Source organism: Erpetoichthys calabaricus, chromosome 2 (assembly GCF_900747795.2).
Source record: "Erpetoichthys calabaricus chromosome 2, fErpCal1.3, whole genome shotgun sequence".
In the NCBI taxonomy this organism is placed as follows: domain Eukaryota; kingdom Metazoa; phylum Chordata; class Cladistia; order Polypteriformes; family Polypteridae; genus Erpetoichthys; species Erpetoichthys calabaricus.
The window spans coordinates 246,938,622-246,962,445 of NC_041395.2; the positions used below are offsets into that span (position 1 = coordinate 246,938,622).

Consider the following 23,824-nt stretch of genomic DNA (forward strand, 5'->3'; position numbering starts at 1 on the left):
ACTTTTGTAAGGCAGCAAGTCTTTAATGTCTGTAATCTGTATTTTTTCATGTATTGCAAGAGAAGAAACTGAGCTGCCCAAAAGTAAAAGTAAAGATTAGGAGATAAAACTCTAAACTGTAAATATGGAGGGGGTCAAAACCATGAAGGGCAAGAAATCTTTTGTCAAAACCAAAACTGTAACCCAAACTGGAAGTCAAGAATAGAATTTGCTAAGATCTGTAATGTTACATTTAGGTCCATAAGTATTTGGACAGTAACACAATTTTTGATAATTTTGGCTCTGTACGTCACCACAATGGATTTGTTGGCATTTAGAGCATTGTTTTGGTGATATCACACATTGCAATTCTCACAGACCACATCCGTAGTAACTGCACATTACTTGATGGCAAGTATAACTTAAAATGGTAGTGCTCAAATGAAAAGGCTTTGTGGTAAAAATAAAGTATATAACAATAAAATATCAGCATAAGCCCGAGTACCATAAACAGCAGTGATAATTATACAGAAAGACTCTTTGATATTCCAAACTTTAAAAAAAATTAATTAAGATCAGAGAAACCCTTTATTCCAAACTTCTAAACAGTGTGGCAATGTGGTGTAGTGGTTAAGGCTTTGGACTTCAGACCCTGAGGTTGTGGATTCAGATCCCACTAAGAATACTTTGTGACCATGGACAAGCCACTTCACCTGCCTGTGCTCCAGTTGGAAAAACAAAAGAAACATAACCAATTGTATCTCAGATGTTGTACATCACCTTGGCTAAAGGTGTCAGCCAAATAGGTAAATAATAAAAAATAAAACAAAAATTTTAAAAAGGCTCAATTTTCCCCCTGACAAACCCTTGTCAACCTGGAAACCTGTTCCAAGTAATTGAGAATTAATTAATGAAAATCTAATCAAACATAGCACAAATATAATGCAACATAATATTTATGTAATATAGTGTGTTATTGTAGCCTGTTCAAAATTCTTTTCATTTAATTTAAAGACCAAAGTTTTTCTACCAAGTTTTAAATCTGAATCTAATCATGTCCATATGAGGTAGTAATTTAATAACTGTATTATTATATAATATGTTGTGTTATTATACACTCGGATTTTTGAATTCTGCCATGTTTTTCTTGTATAAAGATTAGTAGGTTTCATTTAATAGACCAGTAAAAAAGTGAAACATACTCTGAACGGTTTCTGATTGAATGTCAAATCCTTACCTTTTATATATAATATATATATATTTAAATATGTATATATATTTAAATATATAATATATTTATATTTAAATATATTTTATATATATATATATATATATACAGTATATATAAAAAAAACAGCATTTTTCTACTGTGTTCTGTTTTGACCTATGAAATTTAACATACTTCTCTAAAATGGTTAAGTCATGCAGTATAGTCCAATCTAAGGAATGATTGAGGCCACTGTAAAGGGTAATTGCTGACATGAACTACTGTACACTTGATACAACTTGTGCCTGTTTCAATTTCAGTTCATCATTACTTTACAGCAGATTACTTCATCCACTAAGATCATGTGACTTACCATGCAGTAAAGCAATCTGATGATCTCTGCTTAGTGCTTTGAATCTCTCATTGTGTAGCATGTGAAGATATTTGGGGGGGCAGTACCATTTGCTGTAACTTAAATCCGAGGGGCTTTTCACAAAAAAATATTTTTACACTCAATTTCATGTGAAGATTAATATAACCTTGGATTGTGCTGTGGTGACACAGTGGATAGCTTCATGGGGTCAAGGTTTGGTTTCTAGAATGGCCACATATTGTGTGCTATCACCCATGTCCACAAGGATGACCATGTTAAATTAATCAATAACCTTAAGTTACCCTGATTAAAAGTGAGTTTGTGTTAATACTCTGTATTGAACGGGCATCCCATCTTTGCTTGGGTTCTTTGCATGTGATGCTTTCATGATGTTTTCTCATTCTTTAATGAATTTTCACAATCTGATGATAGGGTGCATGGAAAGTTGAGCTTGTCACTGACCCAATTTAAGATGTGAGCCTCAGTGAAGCTGTGTTTTTCATTGTGCCATTTGTTTCAATGACATAATTAACAATTGTATTCTAAATAAGCATTTTGGTTTGTTCACTTTCACTGTGACTACTGTCAAATTAAGTGCAGTAAATTTTTATGCCCCCTTTTAGAAGAATAATAATTGCTACAATAATTGTGCTGTTCAACCCATTTTGTGAGTGCTATCTCTTGCAATGATAATCAAACCATTGTTGTTTAATTAAGTATAAAGTACATTAGTTAAGCTAATTAATTTTAGAACTGTTCTGTTTAGCCATCAGGGTATCACTGATTACCTCTCAGTTTGCTGGGATTTTTGACACCAGTAATTCCTGCCCTGCTGGATGCAAGCTTTCGGGCAAAGATTCATTGGAGGTTAATTAAATCCATCTTCAAAACAACGAGGGACCAATGAGCCATATCAGTGTTGCAACAGTAAATTAAATGATGCAATTGTTTTTGCTTCCATCACTCCACAGGCTGGGAGTGGGCTGGAAGGAGAACAGCTGAGCACATTGTTTTCAGGCTGGGTTGGGGGGGACAGGCACACGCTTTAGCCCCCCTAGAGAATCGAGGCAGCATGTGGCCATAAACCAAGTTTTAATTTGCACACTCAGAAAAGATTAAAGTTTATCAGCACGGCTGGCCTTATAAAGCTTCATTATATGAAGGATGACACAGTGCAGGAATAAAAGAGATACTATTCCCAGTGGGCATTAGTAAGCGTGCCTTTTGTATGAGATGTAAATTAATAGTACAGAGAGAGGAGATGCTGTTTAGTGGGCAGAACAATAAGAAAATAAGACAGTAATCAGATTTAACAAGAATGTTGCATTGTATATAAAACACTCGCATATGTAGATGCATTTAAGAGTTTTATTTTGGCACACAGGCTTTGGGCATGATTATGTAACTAATAACTCCATGTTGGAGCTAGCCCTTAACTATTCTTTTGTTATTGTGCTTGTGTCTGGGATGGTGGCAACTGGCAGCTGGAGATACTCAGATGGCAATGATGTGACAGAGAGTGACGACAGTGCCAGGGACAGTCTTCAGTGCACATCCCAGCCTGGTGCTCAGTTTTGCCACACCTGCCATTCATCACAGAGGTGACACTGATTAAAACGGTGGCCATTTGGATAGGAGGGCAATCTTGTTTTATTCCATCATAGTCTGTGTATATGTGTTTAAGTCTGTTTCTCTTGTTTCCACTGTTTTTCAGTGGCACACTTTTACTAATGTGTTACTTCCTGAAGAGGCTTCTCAAGATAAACAAAACTGTTTTAAAGAAACAAATGTTAAAGAGCTCCCATTGTAATATAATTTTTCTTTACATTGTATTTATACTGGAAAAAGACATTATTTTTACACAGCTTTTGTTTTCTGTCATGCATGTTTTTTTTTTTTTTTTACTTTTGTTTCCAATTGTTATTACTTTAGATATAAGAAACAGAGTTTGTCATCACTGAAGAATGCAGCAAAAAATACACTTATTTTATATTATATATTTTTTAACTAATTGTAATTTTTATAATTTTCAGCTGAAAAAGATGCACTGTGTTTGTTTCTTGTGGCATTTCATACAAGAAATGTCTCTAAATCTTGTACAGTCTAGTGCATGTGTAAGGGTCGGTGTTTCTTGTTTAAGTTACATAATTTACATTTGGGTATGACCACCAGCCGGATTTCCTGAATCCTACATCCCTCCATCCACTTTATTATTGGGATTAGGGGTAGCTGTGAAAATCAGAATAGAATCATTAGGGTGCAAAGTCTTACACCAACCTCTGTCTCACCTTGTCTAAATTTGATGTTTCTGTCTTAAGCAATAAATTTATTTCCTTGTGATTTATCCATTGCATTTTGAGTTTGTGTTCAGTTCATCTTCCCTAATTTACTTGTAATATGTTTCAATCTGCATGTTGTGCGTCTGTACCTTTTTAGAAGGAGAGATGGATTAACTGACTGAGTGAATGTACTGAATTTTCATGCTAGTCAACAAGTGGGATGTTTATTGACAAGCCACTCATGTTTGTAATTTGAGACGGGCTGCTGCAGCTTGTTAATAAGGACAGGATTAGCTTACAAATGTTTAAGCAATTTTAATTTTTTTTTATATTATGCTTTGTAAACTGTTTAAGCCAGCTTTGAAAATATACATTTGTTGTAGTATTTTTTTTTTATTTCACTAGGTAAAAAAGAATTCAATATGTCAAAGTGAGAAGCAGTCATTTTGTGAAATAAACCTACAAAGCGCCCTCTCAATCCATCCCGCGTCTAGTGCCATACCACCGATAACTGCAGCAGTGCCAACTGACCAGACCACCACACTTGGCAAAGGAAGTGACAATATCACAAGCCTCTGCATATAAAAGTGTTAACTTTGGAAGAGATAGAATCCCAGTTGTGAATGGAGTCACAGGATGTTCCATTAACTTGAATCAGGCTGTAAAAGGTACACTGCCAGTTTGTCATTGTAATTTGATTCAGGGGTCTTCCACCTAGAAGCATGCAGAAGCTTTAACAGTTACAGTGCCAGACATAAGAATTTATACTGGTACACCAACTGAACAAGGCCTGAAAGGTGTAGGAATACAAGAATATGTGGCAAGAGAGGAATCTTTGAAGAGAGTGAGAAGATGATTAGATACCAGAAAGCCAAAACAGAAGAACAAAAGCAATACATTTGCATACAGATCCCTGGGGCATCATAGGGGCAAAAGTAACAGAGGGGGATCTGGGCTGAGGCACATTAAATGTAGCTTATGAGTGGTAAAATATAACTTATGAACAAATTTAAATTAAGTGAAATGATGGATATAGGTTTTTGATGGACATTTGATATTTTTGAAAATTGTCTCTCAGCAAAAAGGAAATCCTGACACCATTGAGAGAAGCTTTACATAATAGAGAGCAAAGAATTGAGACAGGCTTCCTGAAAGGAGAAAAGCAGCTGGCAGGAGAGGAAAAAGGATTTAATAAAAGTATTATAAGGGATACACCATAGGTCTTAAGTGTCAAGAAAAGTTGTAGACAGGTGAAAGAGGTGGAAGATGGAACAGCAAAACAAGACTGTAGATTTTGAAATGGTTTGAGGCCAGAATCACTGAACAGATCTTCCAGTGCACTGATAACACACTTTATCTAAGCAGGCAAGAAATGTGGGTGATCACATAATAGCAACACATGATTATTAAGGTGGGTAAGTGCATATGCCATTTGAGTATGTCACCTAACTTCCTTTCAGTTTTACACTAAATGAATTTAACATATGTAATAATGGGACCTGGGCAGGATGGAGGCTCTAAGATTTAAATTGGTGCATATAATTTTATTTTATTTGTAGAGCAGTACATTTGCCAACTTGATAGAAAAATAAGCTGGAAGGATTGAAGGGCCTCCCTAATTACACACTAGACATGTAAGTTCAGTAGTACAATTCTAAATCTGACAGTGAAATCTTGAATCACATCTATCCTGGAGTAAAACAGTATTTTTCGCTCTGAGTCTCCTGTTGTTCCAAGTAAAATTGGAGACCAGAGAATGAACCTCTGATCTCTGAGCCTGGAAGTTACATTTGCAGTGGCAAGCCAGAACGAAAAAAATGTTTGCCCATGTCTGAATGAAGATCTAACATCCACAAAGACGTCCTGAAAGTTTGACATAGAAATTTCATGGACAGAGGAGGATAGTCAAAGTCCAAACACTTTAAAGTTGTGTGCAATGGGGTAGATGTAGGGTAAGTAGCAGAATGGGAAGAGAATATAGGTGATAGTAAGGAGGACGCGAACAAATTAATTTTATCCCTTGACGTGATTTTAAAAGATTTAAAATTTGTGAGAGATTCGTATGAGAATTCCCTAGATGTAGAAGGCTTTTATTGGCATAAAGTCACATTCTGAATATTATGTAATAAAATAGGAGTAATTAATTCTGATGTGCTGATAGCCTCAGCCATTGGCTCTAATGATAAATTGAAGAGAAAAGGGATGAGAGGATAGAGGATTCCTTCTTAATAATGAAAGGAGATGATGTTTTAGTTTGTGAGAAGAACAAAAAAAGCAGTGGGATATAATGTTTTAATTATGCCCACAAATTAGTTAGTAAATCCCATTTTCCCCAGGGCGAGCCAATGAAATGCCCAGTATAACTGATCAGATGCCTTTTCAGACTCCATGGATGATAAAGCTGCAGTAAAAGAAAAGTAGGCACTGTATCTTTTCAATAATGGAATCTTCAAACAGTATCTGAAGCAGAGCGGAAGCAGATAAAACCAGTTTGATTGGGGTGAATCAGTTTATGGGTAACATTAAAGTCTGCATGCTAGGATTTTGATATCCGAGTTGTGTAAAGGTAATGTCTCATATGAATAGGAGCAGAGTGATGACTGCAGTGTTAACTCTTGGATTTAAGTACTGTGAGGAAATGGCTGCATTCAAAAGGCCAAAGCTAACTCTGGTGGAATGCCATCAAAGTCTGGAGTTTGGCCTTTATTCATAGTGCTCAGACCTTCCTTTAGCTCCTCCAGAATGACAGGAACACCCAAGTGTGATGTTATCTCCTCTGAGCAAAATTAGACACCTCAAAGAATAAATTAAAGTAGTGGTTGAAAAACTTTTTAATTTATTTGCTTGGGGTCATTAGTGATGTACCAAACTCAATCCTTATAGAAGAGATAGTAGCAAATGACTAATACCATTCCCTAGTTTAATGGACCTGAAATTCTGCCCATTGCAAGATGAGTGTATTTAGCTCAGCCCTAACACTTGAAATTTTCATTTCAGGTTTTTTATTTAAAGTAGTAAGTGCGGGTCAGTCCTCTCCAGCTCAGAAAGCAAAGAATTACCGTTTTAATGTATCAGTTTATTTTCAGTTCATAGAATGCAAAGACCAAGATGTTGAAAAGTCACAAGTGCAGCCCTTGGTAGCCTCCCACAGGATAACTGGGTCCACCACTGAGCCACTAATTATCTCAAAAATATCTTTTATTTAGCAGCTAATTGATCACAGAATTGTTTATTGTTTAAGAGTGATGTATTGAATCTCTATTACAGGTGTGTGGTTGTAAATCATGGTGACGAAATTTAAGATAAAAACTCTTATGATCAGATGTTGAGGAGGACAGGTGACAGATATCTAGGACAAGTTGGACCAAAGTGGGAAAAATAAATAAAAGATTAATCAGTGACTGGGATTTGTGGCATAAAGATAAGAAAGACCATTCACTAGCAGATGGATTTAAAAGACGAAAACTATCTATCAGAGGTCTTTGCAGAATTTGCCATCTTGGAGCAGGTCACTTATCAATAAGTAGATCCATATCCGCAATAGCATTAATGCCCTCACACAAATCAAAGGCATGGAAAGTGAGCATCTGAATACATAATATGGGTATAATATTGATATGGGGTGGGTGTGTAAATGTGAAAAGAACATGATAAAAGCAAAATGGACTAATGGGTTTGGGAAACCTCTGAATTAAAAGTTTGGCTGGTTGTTCCATGCAGTTTGTTTAAATTATGTAATCCTGACTCAACTATGAAATGCATTAACTGATTAATTGCATTGGTCTTTTTTAGAAAATTAATCACAGATATTGCTGTATCTTTAGGGTTGTGTAACTAAATTACCATAGGGTGCATGCAAACCCAGTGGATGCTTGTTTGTATTATTTGTGTAAATGCTTTAAATGTCTTCTGCAGCATCCTACTGAGTGTGTCTCCTCCTTGAGTTGCATTGCTCTTAGTTTCAAAACAGCAATAGGATCATCCTTCTCTGTGTGTCTATAAGGGACACATCACTAAATAAAGTTCCACAAAGACAACAATGTTGGAACAAAACATATCTTAACAATCTTTCTCTGTATAGATGAGCAGTTTGTGCAAAGTTTGGCTGAGGTGGGTTTAATGATGTTGATTTGCATACTGGACAAACACATATTCAGCGTTTTTTATATTGAAGCCATTTAGGTTGCTCAAAATTTACAGTTATGTACGTTAAATGTTGCATTGTCTCATCTCTGTCTTAAATCCAAATTTAGTCCAGTTCAGGTAAGTCAAGTGCTGTAGACTATTTTAGCAGTGCTGAGGGCAAGGTAGGAACCAGCCGTAAACCCGCCACATCATAGGTCCTATTCAAAGAGGAAATGTATTATCACCATTTAACAAAATCTGCCCAACTTTTGCGACGTAGGAGGAAAACCAATACAGACATAATGAGAAGGTGTAGACTCAACATGAACAACTGGGTGTGGGATCTGAACACAGGACACTAGATCTGTGAAGCATCAACACTAACCACTGTGCTGCTGTGTTGCACTTAGTCTTCCTGTTCAACAACCTTTCACCCGCCCTCAGTAGGGTGGTTTCCTCCCAAAAGACCAAATAATAGTAAACCGTTTGTGCCACATGGTTGATTTTTATTTTTATTTACTTAAATATTTATATAAGAATTACACACAAAAGAATAAAAAACTTATTATTACCACCAGAATAGTAACAGGAATTTGTTATAAAATGGTTATTTCCAGATACCTTTTCTTGTCACATAAATCCTTCAGAAAGATCAACTTATTTTAGTAAGTTTTTAAGCTTTCCCTCTGCCCCTCATACTATCCATTGTAAAGTGCCAGACAGGGCAAGACATTTTTTTTTAATTTTATAGAGATCACTTAACTTTACAACACAAATTCTCTTGACAAATGCATATGTAACATGTTTGTGAAGAAATAATTTTGATTTTAAAAATACCAAACTTCTCCTTCAAGTGAGCAAAATCAGTTACATGGTTGATTAAGAAAGCACAGGGCATTTAAGCTGAAAATTTCTCTTTTAAATGTGAAGGAGCTGTCTTTATTTCAGATAACAATGCTGAGATTGCAAGATCCTCACTTGTATTCACAAAAGAAGTCTTCTTATGTAATAAATACAGTTAGGTATTTGAATACTGGTGCTTCTTGTCTCAGTTACCACATAAATGTATATATAAGAAACAGCCTAGATGCAGAAAGTATGATTTCAAGACTGCACTGTTGAGAAACACAGTATTGAAGAAGTTTCTAAAGCAGACATGCACCATCACTGACTAGTCAGATCAGGGGATAGGTGGTCATAATATGTGAAATAATGGAACTGCAGGGACACCATAGTGAAGGTAGTTGTAATAATCCAAGTGAGATACAATATAATTAAAGTGTAACAAAGTATTGACAACATAAAATCATAGAAAATCTACATATGTTAAGAGACCATTTAGAAAATCTAAAGACTGGTTAGCTAATATATGTGTTGCCCGTATAATTCATACAGTAAGTATTTGAAAACCAATCAGAGTATCCTCTGTGTCTACATGTCTTGTTAGTTTTTCCACATTCCTATGACACTTTATGAGAAGAATTGCATTCTGGTTTATATCTTCATTCTGTTTCCTCTTAACATTTTTCTGCTTTATAGTGCAAGGTATTTTAGTTATACAAATGTCTACCAGGAAAGAAAATTGCTGCTAACTTCAAATCTGTCTTCCAATATGTGTGACTGTTTACCTTTTTAATTTGTCAATCTACTGTATATGAGGTAACCTAACTAATACAGATAAACAAATTTAGCTGATTATTATTTTCATAACTTTAGGGCTATAGTCTCAAGACTTTCATTGTCATTCACATTTATTATACACTATAGTTATTAGGATCCTTTAGTGTCTTGTTTAATCCTTTTTAAATCTAGTCTTTTAGGAAAACCTGGCAGTTGTGTTTTTCATTAATCCATCGTTTTGAATATCTACGGTACTATAATTAATTATATAAATTATCTTTCTGCTTCACAATACTTATTCTCACCTGGATAAAGCTGGCAGCACTGTGGGGATTATGTTCTTTGATTTATCCATCACTTCAATAACATCCAGTAATCTCTGTTAAGATGTAAGCACACAATATGCAAGTGGATGATCCTACGGTGTCCTGCATAATGGACTATCTGTCTTGCAGGCCGCAGTTTCTGAGACTCAAGAATTGTGTCTCTGATATGGATATGAGCAACACTTAAGCACCACAAGGAACAGTCCTGTCCTTTTATTTCTTCTCAATATGCACCTTAGACTATAAATGTAATACCAGGTCATGTCACTTGCAGAAATTCTCAGATGATTCTACACTTATGGTTTATATTGATAAGAGGGATGAGACAGAGTATAGGAGTCAGGTGGAGAAGTTTGTTTCTTGGTGTAGAAAGAACTGTCTACAACTCAACATCAGCAAAACCAAGGAAATGGTTATTTACTTTTACTGCACCAAAAAGCCTCAATGTCTGATCACTATTCAGGTGGTGCACTTCTACAAGTACTTGGGATTCCACATTCATGACAGGTTGGACTGTTCTTGTAACAAAGAAGAACTATATAAGGAAGGGCAAAAAGGCTCTTTTTTCTTAGGACATGCATTCCTTTAATGTGAGAAGTGACATCTTTCACATCTTCTGTAATTCTGCAATAGCCTTTGCGATTTTTTTGTACTTTGGTGTGCTGGGCCTGTAACATCAATTTGATAGAGGCCCACTGAATTAACAAACTAATTAAAAGGGTATGCTCAAAACTTAGTGCCATTGTGAACAATGCTGCATATCCCCTCTGTAACACACTAACACACACGTACTTTCAGCCAACGAATTATTCAGCAGAAGTGTGTCATTAAACGCTACTGGGGCATCTTTATACCAACAGCAATATGTCTGCATAATGCCTCACTGTGACTGCCAAGTCACACCATTGTATGTGTGGTTCTATCTATCTATCTATCTATCTATCTATCTATCTATCTATCTATCTATCTATCTATCTATCTATCTATCTATCTATCTATCTGTCTGTCTGTCTGTCTGTCTGTCTGTCTGTCTGTCTGTCTGTCTGTCTGTCATTGATTAGCTGCCTGTCTTTGTAATTGTTTAGGACATGAGACCACTTAATTTACTTTAGCTAAATTGGAATGAGTGTTTAAGAATCTAACTTGGCCAAAATTAGTTTTCATCCTTAAATAAATCAAAATCCTGAGGTCATATTTTAAATGTTAAATTTGGTGAAATCCCTTAAATTATTTTGTCAATATTTGAAGATTTTAAATGTACATGCAAGTATGCTGTGTGTTGACAGTCTTTGCAGAAGTCACTTGCTATTAATACCAATGCCTGGTAGAGGGGGGGGGACATACGCTTTAGTCTGAGTTATTTTCTTTGAGTACTTTAGTTTTACTCAGATAGCTCAAAAATATGTATTTTAGGTTTTGCTCCTAAAGTGGAAGGAAATATTCAGGTTATCCAAAACATCAGATAAAATTTACTGTTCCTTCATTTTACAAAGCCATTAAGATAATCAGAGGCAATCAGAGTCCACTTTCCATACTTCCAAGGTCAATGCAGAATTCTTGTTGTCTGGGATAAAGGCATTATCCAGGGTGGTGTTCTGGGGTATTGTCTGCATTTAAATGTTATAGACTTTAATTAGATCCCATTTAGCATCTGTGTTTTTAGATGGGAGAATTTCAGTTGTAATGGGTAATTTGCATGGTCTTAATGAATATGTTAATTTGATTTAGTTAATCAAAGTGAATAATTTTTATTCATTAACTTTTTCATATGAAACTATAGTATTAAATGATTAGCATTAATGAATTATCTTTAGTTGATGCAATTTTTTGCCTTCTGTTCACTCAGTGGGCGGCACGGTGGCGCAGTGGGTAGCGCTGCTGCCTCGCAGTTGGGAGATCTGGGGACCTGGGTTCGCTTCCCGGGTCCTCCCTGCGTGGAGTTTGCACGTTCTCCCCGTGTCTGCGTGGGTTTCCTCCCACAGTCCAAAGACATGCAGGTTGGGTGGATTGGCGATTCTAAATTGGCCCTAGTGTGTGCTTGGTGTGTGGGTGTGTCCTGCGGTGGGTCGGCACCCTGCCCGGGATTGGTTCCTGCCTTGTGCCCTGTGTTGGCTGGGATTGGCTCCAGCAGACCCCCGTGACCCTGTGTTCGGATTCAGCGGGTTGGAAACTGGATGGATGTTCACTCAGTTTTTATCACTATCAGCAGGTGAGTTGTAAAGTGATATGTAGCTTGGTCATTCTTGTACCACGCAGTTAAAGGTTTCATCTTGCCTACTTCACATTAATGAATTTCAAGTACCAAATAGTGACATTCATTGGAGGGATGTAGTGTGTTCATTCAGACATTTGAAATTAAAGATGCTCTTGTGATTTACTTTATCACAAATACATGTCAAAGTGATATTAATTTCTATTGATTATTTATTTAAGCATGTTGTTCACTTTCATTCTTGTCATCCATTGTAGGAAGCAAATGTTTTTGTTTGATTCATGTGAACTACTTCTGATGATTGTCTGATAGATTCCAATTCTTACATGATGTTTAGCTGGCGTTTTTTAGAAAATTACCTTTCACTTTAGCTACTGACACTGTTATTTAAAGTTTGGGGAAAGTGCCACAATACTTGCAGCTCTCTACAATAAATGGTCATATCTGAATGTCAGGCACGGCAAACCTCAAAATAAAGATAAAGTGATCAAAACAGCTTATAGTAGTTTGTGTTGAATTGACCCTTTTTGTCATTTTAGAATAAATGTGCTCTCAATTTACTAATATTTCACTTAAGCATAATTTTCATTGAAATATATTTTGCTTTATTTTGGTCATCTGTTTTGACACAAGACATAATTTTACCGTGAAAGAATAAAAATGTAATTAGTGTTTCTTAACAGTTGTATTATGTTTGAATGTTTTTTTTGACAAAACAAGTTCCATCAGTCTGGAGTATGCTGTAATTAAACTAAAGTTGTTCAAGTTGATAGTAAATAATGATTAATGGCATATTATGATTAAAGGAGCCAATCAGTGTAGTTGTAGATTTAATTTTTTAATGATGAATAATCTTTTTTTAATTTTTTTTTATTTTTTTGTGCCTTTAGGCAATATTATTTATGTTGGATATAATAGCTGATAAGCCACATGATGCACTTCTTGAACAACTATAAAGAACCACCTTAGAAGTGTTTGTGTTTGATCATGTACCCAATGGAGGACCAGCCTGAACCTGATGAGATTGTCTTTGGCCTCAAATGACATTCAGCAAGTTCAGATAATAAATGAATGAATGAATTCATAGATATATTACTGTCTTTAGCAGTTGAACATTTATCTTCTGTGGAAGTGACAGAAATATCCCATGTGCATTCCTTCACCTTTATGGTCAGTGAACACATTAATTGCTGTGAGTGATCCTGAAGATGTAGCAGCAGGCGCATGTTTTGGGGGTTAATGCAGGGATAGTTAAAAATTAAATTAATTCTCCTAATCCTCTGGTGGTTTTTAGTATTTTTTATTTTAAAAATAAATGTAGATATATTCAAAATTTATCCCATAAACACCTGGCCTCCCTTTTTGCACCACATTGGCCCTGTACCATCTGTGAAATTATCTGAAGACATTAGAATTCGCTGTTTTGTATGTCTATACACTAGTTTGTATTCAGTTTCATGTTAGCTTCTTGAGTAGCTTTATCAGCTTAATATCCTTGGAACAGCTACACCTCTCTAATGTCATACAAATGTAATGCAGAACAAAACAGTGAAAAGGCGTATCAAGTAAAGAGTCTCATGAGCTGTGCCCATGTAAGACAGAAACCTAATTGGCAGGCTAGCCCATTGTAGGACCGTTGTAAAGCTAAGGAGGTGGATTTCTCAATGACACAAGCCCATCTATGCCAAAGGAGTCAATGTTAGTAAGATTAGGCATTGCCTACTAATGTCACTTTTCACACACAGGAAAACAAAATGTGTACTTTGATGAGAGTTTATGTCCACGGCCTTTTTTGTTAGTAAATGTTTACATTTCATGCAAATGTTGAAGTTAAAAAGCAATTATTGTGCTAACATCATATTTGATGTATTTTAAGAGTGAAGAGGTGATTGCCCCTTTTCTTTTGTTTTCAGATTCAAATTTATTTTGTAAAATAGGATCACTCTGCCTTGTAAAAATGTGACCTGCTTTTAAATGCAATGTTTTAGAGGCACTTAGGAAGTCACTGCCCTCTTAGTTTAAAAAAAGGCTATGTCATTTCTGTTCTGACTGGTAGTCAATTTTTTGATAAATGAGTAGTACTAATAAAAATCTAATTGTTGTAGAATTGAAATTAGTGTCCTCAAATTGCCTGTTTCCTGAATGATTTATCTGTAACAGCCATATTGCCAAATCCTTTTCTTTTTTGTTTTAAATACCAGCTCAAACAATGTGTTTAAGGCCCATTTCTCTTACAAGGCTTTCCTTTCAACTTGCTCAAAGTTAGGGTTTAACTAACATCTGTTTCTGGCTGGAACCAGGCGGGTCTCAGGCTGTATCGTGCTTCAGCACTCCCCTTTTCTTCCAGCCAGTCCATTGTTCCCGATTTCATGCTATCAGAGGGGCTGCATGTTTTTCTGCGTGAAGTTGTCAAGGGTATAAAAGCTGTGGTGCAGGGTCACATTTAGAGGGATGGGCATGAAAAATTGGTAAAATGTATCACAAAGCCCACCCACAAAATGGTTGCTTAGTGCCGCTCAGACCTCAGCACTGTGGAAATACTGTATGTATTTAATGTTGGTGCTAAACTCTGTCTCTGGAGGTCCAGTGTTTGTATATTTGATGATTCATGATACGGTTAATCGTTCAAAAGGTATATACTTAAGCTTTACGTTTTAATAATTCTCTGAATCACTGCCAGGAGTAAATATCCTCCAGTCTGGTGTCAAAGTTTCCAAATGTATTAGCTGTTTGAATTCTAGACTCTTAAGTAGTTTACGGCACAGATCATTTAAAGTTGAATAGATAATTGCTAAGTGTTTATTATTTTGCCAGTGAGATGAATATAGGTGAAGGTAAGTGAAAGTTTGCAAAGAATTGCTGAAGTAAATCAGAGCTGGTACCTTTAGGATTCAGATGCATACCATTTGGTAAATGGAAATAAATAAGCATTTTATTGCTCTGAGAGAGTTTAAGCATCTTGCATGTTAAACAGTCTTGCAGACATCTGTCATGATTGGTTTTAAGCTGCTGACTTAAAGGAAAAATGTCAGGATTAAATCTTTCATTAGCCTTCCTTTGTACCAAAGTCAGTAATGTGACAGATCTGGCCTGAAACAATAACTCCACTTATTCCACTCAATATGCTACGTGGGGAAGCCCTTCTTTTTTGTGAAACCACATCTTTAGAGAGAATAAGTCAGAGACAATGAAGCATCTGGTGGGCCTTTCCTGGAGCTTAGATATTTTTTTTGTGTCAGTAATTTTGTAGAGCTTGACTGTTCATTTGCTGTTGCTGGCACTAGCCAGCCTCCTTTCCTCCCTCCTTCTCCCTCTCCCTCTCTATGAGACAGGGGTGTGTCAAAAGACCCAGCAGAGAGAGGTCAGAAGGCCAAAGTGATGAATTTTTATGGCCCTGTTCCTTGTGTTTCTGCTCAGTCCCAATTCTTTGCGCGCTGCACTGCTTCTGAAAAAGAACCACATTGGGCAATTTGTCCTCCTGGACTCAGAAGAATGGTGCTGCCGATGAGTTAAAAAAAGGGGTACCACTCTTCGACAGCAAGCATACAAATGCTTTCCTGTGGTGACACAGAGTTCTCTTGTCAGACCCCCACTGCAGCTTGATGATTTGTGGTCTGTCCATTATCCTTTCTTTGACAAATGAATTTAATGGGACCTGAAGATATTAGAGAAAGAATAGCACTTTAAAAAAGGAGGAGCTTTGTTTTAAAGAAGTTTCCCATAAGTTATGTGTAAAACAGATTAGGCTGAAATAACAACACTTAAAGTGCATTAGATTTATGTCAAGAATCTTTAAAAGGGTTACCGAGTCCTTGAATGTCTTTAAAATGTACCTTTTGACTGGTTTCAGGTCTGTTCAACTAAACCTTAAAAGAATTTTAAAAAATAATTAAAAGATGTTGTTGGTTACAAATACATATGGGAATGCACATTAAAAAGAAAAACTGACTTCCCAAAAAATATAACCATACTGTTGGTTCAGTGCCAGTGATCGATCCACTCTTGTATCAAGAATGTCTACAGTTTCCATAATCGGGTTTTGGTTAAACTGCAGTAGCACTTATCCTTGTGCAGGAAGGAGAATCCTCCATGTCTCATCTACACTTTCTCTAACCGAGCATTGACCTCTTCTTCAATGTCACTGTTAGGTAAAATAACCACTGTATGCACGTCTCAGTAGCATTAGTGAAGAAGGAGTAAAGCTGTAGTTTGTGAAACATTTTAAAGTTTTTCCTAAAGTGTGTATTTCTTGGAAGGGCAATGTTATAATATTGTCACAGAAAAAATAAGCTGAAATGTTTGTTTTCTTTGTTCACTTTAATTTTTGAAAATGCAATGTGATGACTGCATGTTAATTATCTTTATTTAACTTGATTTAAATTCAACAGAGAAGTGTTCAAAGGGAATTAATCGATTGTTTTCAATCATTGTTTAAATTCGTATTTTCTGGAGTGAGGTGAACAAATAAGTGCAACAAAACGCATATATTATTTGAATTTCCTTATATAGATAAAATAATCTGTTGTAAACAGTTCTTGACAACTCAAAGTAGTTGATTCTATCCATGCGATCAATAATGAGGAGCCCAGTTTTATTGGTAATTTGAAGTTATTTTAATTGTGAAAAGTATGAAAAGTGAAAAAAAAATTGAATCCATGCTTTGGTAGGGATGACAGTAATATGAGTCTTCAGGTCCTTTTATGGTATAAATACAAGCCACAGTGCTGCATATGCATTCAGTGTCCAGTGTTTGTGGAATAGAATGTGAAAGAAGAATGTATGTGCTACTATTATAAACTTCTTCAGAAAAAGTGGGGAGATTCTTTAAAACATTACCAGTCTTTTAAAAAAAATAAATGTGCACTGTGATAAGAGTTCAAAGTTCCTAATTGCTTTTCTATTTTCTTAATGTAAGTAATCAAAATGATGAAAATGAGTTTGTTCCTTAACCTTCTCCTCCCTTCATTATCAGTTATTTTGTAGCACATCCACAGCATCACTTATTTAGCCTCGTATTTTTACGGCTAACCCATGTACCCTGGTGTTTCCTCTGTGAATGAAACATACTTTTGTCATGTACCTCAAATGTGTTAGCCTGTCTGTCAGATTAAGCACATTTGATCACTGGACCACTCCAGTAGTCTTTGTTATTTAAAACCTGCATAGAAATTTGTCTGACAGTTGTCATTAAAGGCTTTTTCAAATTTTTTAAATGAAAACAAACTCTTTCTTTGCATTTTTGTTTTTATTTTCTTTGCTAATTCCAAAAGAATGTACGTGCAGCCGTATTTATAATGATTATCACATAACAACACTGATTTTAGCAGTTACACATTTCATTAACTGGTGAAATCTGTGGTCTCTATATATAGAGTCAAATTAGAGGTACACAGTCTATAGTGCATCTAAAATAGAAATGGTTAAAAACTTTTTAATTGCCTTTTCTAAATTTTTGTAAACATTTTTGTCTCTTATACTGCAGAAAAGTTAACATTTTTGAAAGCTCAATCTCTAATTGTTATAAAGAGCAAATTTAACACTAAAGTTCCAGCAGACTTTTCATTATCAGGTTAATAGAAATGTAAAACACTTTTAATTATTGTATCACAATCTAAAATTTGTTCCATAACTATATCAAATTATCTTGTAAAGCCTTAAAACATCTTAATGCATTCCAAATAAATGGACAATTATCTCAATTTTGATTCCATGCTAAAGACATTAAATCACCTCCTACTTCATAAATGGAATATCAATTTACCAACCTTTCTATATTTTGACCCCATTTATAATGCTGTTAATGATTAAATATGAAAATAAAGAAAATATTACTAATACATTTATTGGACATTGTAAATTCTTATGCTCAGTGCTGTGTTTTTTTCCTTGACTGTATCAGTGTATCAAAAGAGTATGTAGTACAATAATTTTTCACACTCATGCTTGGCTTATTTTTTGAAACTGAAGTTTGATTTATAAATGTTATCAGTATGATAAGCTAAAATGTGATTGATGTAGCTCCTACATTAATATCATTGCTTTGGGTTTATTTCTACAGTATATTTCCCCTCATCATTGTTTTACATTAGGCTTTTAGCTTGGTCTGTTATCCTTTATGTGGTCACATTTAATTGATATCTTTAGTTATTGAGAGAATGATTACTGCATGTACCAGATGCTTTTGAAGGTAATGAGGTGTATCTTGCATTTTACTAGTGTTGTTTATCCAGAGTGTTTATTTTTGCCTTGGTGGAGCAGTGGTGCAGAGATTAGTACTGCTGCCATGCAGATCCAGCTTCCTAAGTTTGAATCTCATGCCTGTCATGGTCAGTATTTGCATGTTCTATCCATGTCTTCTTGGGTTGTTGTCTAGGGACTCAGGTTGTCTGCCCACATTCCCATAGATGCTGAAGTTAGGGTAACTGATGACTCTAAATAGGCCCCAGTATACAGTAAGTGAGTATGGATGTGTGCCTTGTGGTGGACTGGTTTTCTCTCCAGAGTTGTTTCCCACCTGGCACTTTGTGCTGCCAGGATAGGCAGTTGACTCCCTCAGCCTTGAATTGAATGACTGAAGCAGGTTTGATAATGCATGGATATTGCTGTACATTTTCAGATATTCTATAGTGTAATATATGTGTTAAACAATAATAGTTTTGCTCAAGAAAAACACTTTAACATGTATTAACTGCAGTCGAACATGACTCATGCTTAATGTCTGTTGCTTCTGGGATAGGCTTCAGCAACTCTGGCCAGAAGAAAGTGATCTAAGAAAATGCACAAATGATGGAATGTGTTCGAAAAGAATGCCATTTTTATCTAAACATTTAATGGAAATAATTCTAATAACTGGAGCTTTCACAGTTTGTAACATTAAATTAACAAATACAGCTCAGCAGTTAAGATTTTTTTTTTTGCTTTGTTTTATGAAATACATGTATACATTAATTGTGAACTAATTTATTATATTATTGTAGGTTTCAGTGAGATACACTTTCTAAAAACATATTTTATATATCTCTCATATACAGAGAGTAAATATAAATATTTAACTATTCCAGAATGTTTAGAAAATGTGTTATAATCTCATTTATGAAAATTAAGATTGAATTATTGCTCATAACAGCAAAGATTTAACAGCAGATATCAATAGAACTTGAGAAGAGATGGCAGAAACTCATGGCTGACTCACTCATAAGTAGAGTGTTCTTTACATTTAAATACAACAGTGATTCCTTGGTTGCACTGAATGTCCATTTTACAAAGTCTAATGGGAAAAGCTGGTTACATTACATTTAAAAAGGCGAAAACCCAGTTGGCAGAAAACTGAATATTTTAATACATAAACTACTTAGAAACTGGATTTAATTATAGGTTTCTGAAATTTAACTTGTAAATCATGAAGAGGATTAAATATGAAGCGGATGCTGTTACAATGGACCAGAACATTTGAACCGATGACAAACGCATTAAGGATTTACATGGAAGAGAGGCTATCAAAACTGACAAGTTACTTGTGTCCCGCCGTCTACAAATTGATAAACCCTTGGCATTGGGTTTATTTACTGGATTATAGAATGAATTTTAACATGAATAGAAGAACCTTTGCCACCCCTCCTTTAAAACTATAGTATTTTATTTAAATAAGGTGCAATAAGAGAGGTTGTCGCATCTGAAGTACCAAGAGGTTTCTGGTTGGCTGATTTCTGGATTTGTGAAACTGACAGCAGAGGGGTTTGAAAAGAATAAGTAAAGCCAAACATTTGTAAAAAAAAGTCAGTAATTCAGGAGGCTAATTTGAATAAGATTGCTGGTTAAATCTGCCTCACAAAAAGTTATGTCCATTCTTAGCACCAGTCAATTTGTATACTGCTGAGAAACTTTCAGTTTGATGCAAACAAATAGCAAAAACTTTTCTTGCTTAAAAATAATCATGACTTTCTTGAATTGTTGTCTCAGCAGGGAGGGACTACAATGACTTTGTGACAGCGAAAGTAACTTTGCCTTGCCTTTTTTAATTTTTTCTTTGGCCTATTCACGGGGAAAAGCTGCTTAAGCACCCTTAAGCGCATTAGCATTTGGATGCCGGGGGAACATATTGACCCTTCATTTGGAAAGTTTAAATGAGTGAAAGATGGACCGATTTGTTAGGACTTTAGAAACCAGCTTTAGACACTCAGAAGTGTTGTTCTGCTTTAAGTTTGCTCTGGGGTTTGTCCTAATCTGGAATGTCATTTCAGGCAAATGGCCTGTTTTGTGACATTTGAGTCTAAGAAGAACTCAACCCACCCCTCAATTCACACCCGCTTTCCAGCCTTTTTTGATAGATAGATGGATTGATTGATTGGTCTATGCTGGATCAAAAAATGTTCGACTTTTTTTATGCAAATCATTCAATTAATCACTAAGATGGTATAGTTGTATGTGTTTTGATAGCATCTAGCTTTCATTGATGGTTGAAGAATGTAATTATTTAGCAACAATTGGCTCGACAACTAAAACTGTTGTGGGTAACCATATAACTCAATTTATAAAACACCAACATATGAAGCTTGTAACATATAAATTGCATATGCTTTATATGTTTATATGTTGGTGTTTACAGAAGTGAAGGGGAGCATATTTCTAAACAGAAATCCAAGAAGGGAAAAAAAATCAATCACGTATCTTAAAATATTCTTTTATTACTGATCTTTTGACACCTGCCATGTAGGCCCGGGTAATATATCGAGGGCCACGATATGAACAGTATTTTTTAATGCATTGTTTGAAGTTAAAACTATTGAGATATATCAATTTAATAGGTTCCACCAATCACAGTTTGTAGTGAGTAACTTCAGTTGATTGGGGCGCATCCTAAACGATGTGTTCATTTTCTCTTTTTTTTTTTTTTTTTCCACTGTGCTGGTGTCTTTTCCCAGTCTGGACCTAGTTCCACTGATGCCAATGCCATACTGATTTTGCTCTGCTGATCTGGCAACAGGAACCTGTGACATCAGCAGAAGTAGGCAGAGTTAGCAAGGCAACTTCAGACAGAGAAACATGGCGGAAAGCACCGTTGCACATTTGTGGTGTGTGAGGAAATTAGTTTTGACTTTACCTAGTGCTAACATGTCATTTTGTATAGCACTTTAAGCAAGTATTGTCAGAAAACACCTTTAAAAATATAAAGTTGCATAAAAAAGAATAAATGCTATGTATCATACAGCATGCTGCAGTCAGAAGTGCTAGCGCGAGCTGCAGCTGGTTTAACAGCACACTTTATAACCAGCTATAATAACTTTATAACTGACAGCCTGTGCACTTTGTGAAGTGTTTATGCAACATGAGCAGTTTAATTCTGTAGTTTTCATGTAAGCATGCCTGAATCATCTTTTACTAGTTATTTTGATCCCCGGTTACCCCTGGTAAACAGTGTTTCTGTTTCTGGTAATTACATGCACGAATATAAACAGTGTACTGCTTGCGTAGCAGTAGTGCCTGCAGGCGCACACTTTGCGTTGCATGAAATATAAACCTGGCCTTGGGGTCCATTTTATTGAGAGCTAGGAGATGAAGTGCGTCTGTCTTCAGACAGTCTATGTGCCAGAAGACCATACCAGAGATTGTGCAGGGTCTCAGTGATGTGTATTACCACAGACAACACTGCTAATGCGATTAAAGACATTGATTTGAACAAATGGAAGAGACTACAGTGCTTTGTCACCAGCAGCATCTAGCAATTGGTAATGGGTTTGTGTATGTGTGTGTGTATGAGAAATATTTTAACGTAAATAATAATGTAAATAATAAATCGATCTGTAATTTATGTATGGTTTTAGAGAGAAGCATGAGAGATCCCCACATTGAACGGGCCATTGGTGTATGTAAGACAATTGTTGCAAGTTTTTCCTTCAGCTGGGAAAAGATAAGGGATTTGACAGCAACACAGAAAATGCTCAATCTGCCTTCCCGTCAGCTCATAACAGAAGCCCCTACAAGATGGGGATCAAGGGCAGCAATGATCCAGGGGATGTTGGAACAAGAGCAGGGCAACACCCAAGTTCTCTCATCTGACCAGAAAACCAGACTTCTTGTCCTTACCTGGCAAGACATTGATGTTCTGGACTCAACTGATAAAGTTCTCCAATCCCTCCTGGAATTTACAGATGTGCTCTCAGCTCAGTCATTTGTCACAGTCTCCTATGTTAAGCCAGTGTTACACCTTTTTCAAACCAGCATCTTGGCTCACCAGGTGGAGGACATAGAGCTTACTATATCAATTAAGACCAAAATTCTTGATTATCTGAGAGAGAAGTTTGATGACTCTGCCACCCAGCAACAACTGGCCATTGCTTATTTTATGGATCCACAATTTAAAGGTTCTTACATTCTTGAGGGAAAGTATGAAGAGGTCAAACACAGAGTTGTGTCTGAAGTGGAGGCCCTTCAACATGATGAGACCAGCACACAGTCTGGCTTAGCTGTGGGACCTCCAGAAGCAGCTGAAGCAAGCAGCCAAAAAAGAGAAGCGGAACCTTGGTAGCTTCTTTAAGAGGCTAACATTTTCATTCACATTGTCTCACAGAGATAAAACTGAAGCAGAACTTTCAACTTACCTGCAAGCCACAGAGATTAACAGTGAGACAAATACGTGCATGGTGAAAAGAACATGAACCAATCTTTCTAACTCACAGCCACCTTGCAAAGAAATACTTCTGCATACAGGCCACTAATTCACCATCATTAATTCCCCAATTGAGTAAAATTGGATAAGAAATATTATTGATGTATATCAATATTTGGTCCATGCACATGTTTAACTGGGACTTGGTGTAAGTTAGCTTCAAGGCAAATGCTAAGAGTGCCAGAGAGCTGGCTGAATCATGGCTATCAAATGAAAACGCCATTGATAGACTTTTGGACATGAGCCCTGCATATGCAAGCATAAAAAGAAGAATATCCAAATAATAAAAATGACTTCAAGATTAACACCCTCTGAACCCCACCTTACACCCACCTACGCCCTCATTCCTTATTTACTGTATATTGTCTTGAATCCTGTATGTCTGATGAGAATACCTGGCAATTGTTGAAAGCTTAGGAATAAAACACTATATCAAGATATGTGATTCATTTTCTCCCTTTGTGGATTTCTATCCTTTATATATAAATTTCCTGAGTATTGGGAAGCAACAAAATAAATTCCACAGTATTTCTGTACTGAAGATAATTTGAAATACGTTGTATGCATCCAGCTTTCCTTCTGATATAAATGTATAGTGAAGTAACTCAAAACTACTATTTTTTCTCTTTTTCAGAGGCTTTGTCCTTCAGCAAACATGCAGACTATTAGAACTGCTGACACCAATGAAGTCGATAAGTTAATATTTCGAGAGATGGATAACGATAAAAAGGTATGAATTTAGAATTTTCTTTGTGGATATTTTTAGGAAATATTTTTATGTAACAGAGATAGAAAAATTTGATTGTTTAAATAATTCTATATTATATTTCTATATTATTATATTTCTATTTTATATTTTTTCTACTTTAAATTTTAATAGGAAAATTGTACTTTTTTAAGTTAGTGAAGCACCTGAATATTTAAAGGAACTTAGCTGCATCTACCAAACTTATCACTTATAGTCATTATTTTTTGGCTTCGTATTTAGAGGTAGAGAGTTAGTACTTTATTGTTATTATCACAGGTACAGTCTTATA

The 23,824-nt window shown here is 35.7% G+C and overlaps 1 protein-coding gene across 1 annotated transcript in view; it reads left to right on the plus strand.

Annotated features, from left to right (window-relative positions):
- The window catches only part of LOC114646921 (inositol polyphosphate-5-phosphatase A), a 494,778-nt gene that overhangs the window by 402,409 nt on the left and 68,545 nt on the right, over nt 1–23,824 (plus strand). Inside the window, exon 10 of the mRNA XM_028795326.2 lies at nt 23,422–23,517. Coding sequence (XP_028651159.1) covers nt 23,422–23,517 — 96 coding nt within the window. The remainder of the gene's footprint in view (nt 1–23,421; nt 23,518–23,824) is intronic.